This window comes from Medicago truncatula, chromosome 5, assembly GCF_003473485.1.
Source record: "Medicago truncatula cultivar Jemalong A17 chromosome 5, MtrunA17r5.0-ANR, whole genome shotgun sequence".
NCBI classification, from domain to species: Eukaryota; Viridiplantae; Streptophyta; class Magnoliopsida; order Fabales; family Fabaceae; genus Medicago; species Medicago truncatula.
This window is the reverse complement of record NC_053046.1, coordinates 18906813-18912211: the sequence shown is the minus strand read 5'-3', so window position 1 is coordinate 18912211 and position 5399 is coordinate 18906813. Positions and strand designations below refer to the sequence as shown.

The window sequence follows — 5399 nt, the reverse complement described above, 5'->3', positions numbered from 1 at the left end:
TCACAGTACACTTACGCTCACAAAAACGTCATTTTCGTTGAGAACCTCTTTTTGTCGGGGTCAACTGTCTGTCCCTGTCGTGAAACAAAAAGGGTCAATGGAATCTCTATTGCATCAACATCATCATCATGCACTCATTAGTTCAGTACCAACCAAACCCACTTCGCATGTTCCTTCCAAACCCACCATTTTTCTTCGTTACCACCACAACTTTCTTCGCCCTCTTCAACTTCAAGCTACTTCCTCCCACTCTTCTTCTTCCTTTCCATTCAGGTACACCATCTTTTATTGCTTTTGATAACAACCCTTTCATTTTTATTCTTTATTATATGATTTCTAGCTTAAGATTATGTTTTGGTGATAAAAGTGTTATTTCCTGTTTGTTGGTTGGTGAAAAGTGGTAGTGGCAATGTCTAAGATAAATCCTAATGTTGTCCACGTCAGCAATGTATTTCTACATGAATGTTATGGCTTTCCTTCACTCATTGTGTATTTGGGTATTCATTTGATATTGGTGATCCATTTTGTTTGGTGTGGAATTGAATTTACTGTTGTTCTGGTCTTAGTAATAATATACTAATATTTTCCAATCAAATCTTATACAATGGCTGCACCTGAGCTGTTTGATGTAAGTGCAAGAGAGTGCAGTTGGATCTTGCACTTAGATCCAACAGCTCTGTAGCCATACATTGCACCGGTGCAAAGCTATTAGATCTAGGCTTAGATTCAATAGCTCTACAGTGACAGCGTTGATGTACGTGTTTGGATTGACAGTGAAATGAAAAGAATCATGGCGAGCCACCATGGTTTTGATAAAAACTACACGTTGAAGCTCCACAAAATCACACGTGTGATTTTGTCAAACTCACCACCAATCTACACATACACTAAGTTCAACAAATATTAATTCATAACACTAAAACCAAAAATAATAAGGATCAAAAAGTAAATTTTTCATGTTTCAAATTAAAAGCAACAAGAATTTGTTTTAGGTTGGACGTAACTTACCCTTACAAAACCGGCTTGTAGGGTGAGAATTGCCCTCACTTATATTATTCAACCTTTATCTCTTCCAATGTAAAACTCTTAAGTCTCTTAACACATACCCCTAATGCCCAAGACTAGGCATCTGGAGCATGACCCGTCGAGTGGCCTGATAGTGGCGACCTAATAGTAGGTGATGGATCTTGGATAGACTCTGATACTATATTAAGCTTTTGGGTTGGGCCTAACTCAAAAACCTTACCAAACTAACTTGTAAGGTGATGATTGTCTTCACATATAATGTTTAGACCTTATCTCTTTCAATGTGGGACTTTTAACAAAAGTGTGTATTACAAGGACTAAAGAGTTTTAGATCTTGTAGTACAATATATCCAAATCAGGTTTTTTTTTCTTTTTCTTTTCTGTCTTTTGTGAACACAATAACTGTTTACAGGCCAAGAGAAGAGACATGAATGGAAGTGAACTTTTGTTCCCAATGAAAATTTCCTGCTGCTATGTTATTCAACATTGCTGGTGAGAGCATGAAGTGATGCAGATAATCCAAGCATCCAGTTATGTATCCCTGTGTTCACCTATCTGTCACCATACTTGCTTAAATATAACTAGCATTTGTAGCATTGCCTATTAATATGCAATCTGCAGAGTAGCCAGAGCCTTTTGGTATGAGGAAGGCAAATGCATAAATTATAAATATTCCGATGCTCTCTAATTGTTTTCAGACTTTGCTATATAGTTTGTGATTAGTTTAGTATTATTTCAGATTTCTTCATCTAGAAATTGTTAAGTCTCTAGTGAGAGTTGCTTTTACAACAAGAGAGAAACCTCTCCTCGCTTACGAAAAATGGGATTTGGGTCCTAAATAGCAAGAATCGGAAATGAAAATTACAGTAGTAGGACTGGAACTATGGCAACCAGGTTAGTTTTTCCTGTCAAATCCCATTGTTGCTACTGAATTATTTCCTCTCTTCCACATTCTCTGCCCCTCATATTATCATTCTAACAAAAGAATTCCTCAACTTCTACTACTCGCTAGTCCCTACTATCTCTTCACTCAAGTTATGCTCTAGAATAACAGGATTCCCATTTGGTCTTCCTTAGCTGTGTGTGTTGATCAACCCGTAAAGGGATAGAAACTTTTTGTGTGGCGTTTTTTCTTCCAATTTTATCTTTTATTTAAACTATTTTTATTTATAATTTTGTTATTGTTTACCCAGTCAAATAATTGAATTTTCTATACTTATATATTAAGGGAGTATTAACTTTTGGTATAACCCTATTTTATTTACAATCCTGTCCTTTGCCCATCAGAGAAGGAAAAAAAGGAAAGAAAAACAAGAGACCAAAAAACGCGGAAGGGCAAGAACATTAGTGCCCGTATGCACGCTAGTTTATCGTAATAGTAATATAAATCTTAGACGGTAACTTCTAACGGTTTAACCATGGAAATAGTTCGTTGTCCAAGCTTCTGGATCAATATCTGACAGTTTCTTTTGGTGCAGACATTTAGGTAAAACAAGAGTGGATGAAAGTAGGAGCTTGACTTTAGACTGCATCAGACACTCTTTGATTAGGCAGGAAGATAGCATAATATTCAATCTTTTGGAGAGAGCTCAATATTCTTATAATGCAGACACATATGACAAAGCATTCTTCTCAGATGGTTTTCATGGCTCTTTGGTTGAATATATGGTCCACGAAACTGAAAAGCTTCATGCACAGGTTGTTACATTTTTGAGGCGATGAAAATATGGAAAAGAAAAGAATTTCGTGATTTAAATTTTTGTGCTTGGCTTCCCTTTTTAAATTAGGTGGGAAGATATACAAGCCCGGATGAGCATGCTTTCTTCCCTACAAACTTACCTGAGCCACTGCTTCCTCCCATGAAGTACCCACAGGTTTTGAAATTTTATCTTCTTTCTTGTTACGTACGTGAAAATTCATTTGATATTTCCTTTTTGTAGACTATATTACTTCCATGAAAGTATTTAATATTTCTCTTATTTTGATAAGTTTGGTGAGTAAAGATTGGAAAATGATTGTTCTTGTTTTTACCCTTTTGGTGAGAATGAGAGGCTGATCATACCATCTGGCATGTAATAGTAGTTGATCAATATGGCATCTAAAGGGAAACGATTTTAACTCTTATTTTAAGACTACCAACTTCTGTTTAAAATGGGGGATAATGTATCAGCCCTTCAATTATAATGCTCAAGAGGAATTCAAATTTACTTGGTCTTTTGTGGGTTGAGGTCCTCTCTAGTATTAGATACTTTCAGTAGAACAGGGATAGGAAAAAAGGAGAGATTAATGTATTGATTTTTTTTTATCATTCAAAATCTCGTTCTCCTACTGGAAGTGTCCGGTACTGGAGAGGATCTCAATCCGTCTTTTGTATATTATGGAGAACACCGGATTATCTTATTGACCTTATATTACACTAGTCATATGTGCTCAAAACTCAAGAAAATAACATATGCATTTGCATGTCCAAAATTAATTGTAGATCATACATGCAATGTAAGTGATTACATGTTCATCCAACATAAATTGCAGATGCAGTTTCAGTTGATTTGACCTACTAAGAATTTTATGAGTACTTTCATCGGAAAAATATACAAAAAATTCACTAGCATGAGTTGCACTCTATGACCTATTGACTTCTAGGTCAAGCCACATGCAGTAGCCACTTTATAACATGTAATTTCATCCATTATATTATCATTATCTCTTCATTCAGTTCAGCTATTCCCTTATAGTAACACTTTCCTAGTTCCTAGTTCCTACTTCGTTCGACTGAATTGGTTGACTATCATTTCATAAAATAAAAATAGTTCTTGCTTTTAGTTTTTTGCAATATTTTGCTGAAAGTTTTTGACTCATCTACCTTCCATTTTCTTATGTATACATAACTAGGTTCTGCATCACTGTGCCAATTCAATCAATCTAAACAAAATGATTTGGAATATGTATTTTAAGGAGCTCCTTCCAAGATTGGTAAAAGCAGGAGATGATGGTAACAGTGGATCAGCTGCGGTCTGTGACACTCTTTGCTTGCAGGTACCCATTAATCTTCCAGTGTTGCAGAACATATTTTATCATTTTCAACATAGAAGAAATTGATGTGTGGTATATAATAGTGAAATCCACCGTAGAGGCCCCAAATGGTGTAGGAACAAAATTATGACCTCATTTCTTTGCCTATATTGAAATTTTTGAGTACTAGAAGACAATTATTACCTTTTACTTTGCATGAGATTATCTTAATTGAACAAAATTCAATATTTCTCAATAATCTCCTTCAAGCTAATACACAAAATCGATATATTATTACTATTATACGGATACATCATATTATAAATAAATACCGTGTTTTATTATAAATTATAATCATTACAGGCTCTCTCAAAGAGAATCCACTATGGTAAATTTGTTGCTGAGGCAAAGTTTCAAGAATGTCCTTCTGTATATGAGGCTGCCATTAAAGCGAAAGTAAGCATTTACCTGCCTTATAATATACTACCTCCGTCCTTATATTACGAAACTACAAAATTTATCTTGATATGGCTTATCATGATTCTCAGGACAGGAAACGGCTACTGGAGTTGCTGACATATGAATCAGTGGAGGAATCGGTGCAGAAGAGAGTAGAAATGAAGGCAAGAACATTTAGTCAAGAGGTAAAGATCAATGAAGCTGGTGATGTAGCTGATCCTGTATATAGAATCAAGTCAGGTTTGATTGGCAATCTTTATGGTAAATGGATAATGCCTCTCACAAAAGAAGTGCAGGTTGAATACCTGTTGCGAAGACTTGATTAAACAGAAGAAGATGGCTTCGTCTTTTTAGAACTTAATCAAGTAATTTTTGCTTTTCAATTCTTAGAACTTGATGCAAATACTCAAGAACTCTAGGTTGAGGAAAGTTTTCACCTATTTCTTGAGTGGAGGAGAATGATGAAGGGTGTGTTTATCGGATTTTTTTTTTCCTTTAAATTTTGTGACTTTTTAGGTTGAGGAATTATCTCTTATTCATGATCAAGATTCAGGGATAGTTGGACTTTTATTATTCTCAGAATTTAAGTATTTCTTCAAGTATATTATCATAAAGTGAAATATTGCATTTGTGATTGAACAAAATTAAGGTTTTTCTTCAACCGTGGAGTACATGATTCCATTAAGATCATTGGATCATCTACCAAATGATTCTTGAAGAAATCATATGCTTGTGGAATCAAGAGAATTGAGGCTCTTGATGAAAGTATATGCTTGGTTCAACTAAGTAGCTACGTGACTCTCTGGATTATATAATTCGAACATACAAAAAATATCATTTAGCCATGTCAGGATTTTGTAACCCGGACATTGGCGAGAAAAGTAGCTACCAAGGGAAGAGGC

The 5399-nt window shown here is 35.1% G+C and overlaps 1 protein-coding gene across 2 annotated transcripts; it reads left to right on the top strand.

Moving 5' to 3' along the window:
* Nucleotides 1–17: 17 nt before the first annotated feature.
* LOC11412814 (chorismate mutase 3, chloroplastic) lies at nucleotides 18–5141 on the top strand. Of its 2 annotated transcripts, XM_024783478.2 has the most exons (8): nucleotides 154–273; nucleotides 1439–1556; nucleotides 1766–1920; nucleotides 2505–2724; nucleotides 2814–2900; nucleotides 3919–4062; nucleotides 4402–4494; nucleotides 4587–5141. In XM_024783478.2, the coding sequence occupies exons 3-8, from the start codon at nucleotides 1910–1912 to the stop codon at nucleotides 4821–4823; spliced, it is 792 nt and encodes a 263-aa protein (XP_024639246.1). In that variant the 5' UTR covers nucleotides 154–273; nucleotides 1439–1556; nucleotides 1766–1909; the 3' UTR covers nucleotides 4824–5141. The 2 variants fall into 2 exon arrangements, with proteins under 2 accessions (XP_013453810.1, XP_024639246.1); XM_013598356.3 differs by lacking the exons at nucleotides 1439–1556; nucleotides 1766–1920 and having other exon boundaries at nucleotides 18–273.
* Nucleotides 5142–5399: the final 258 nt, after the last annotated feature.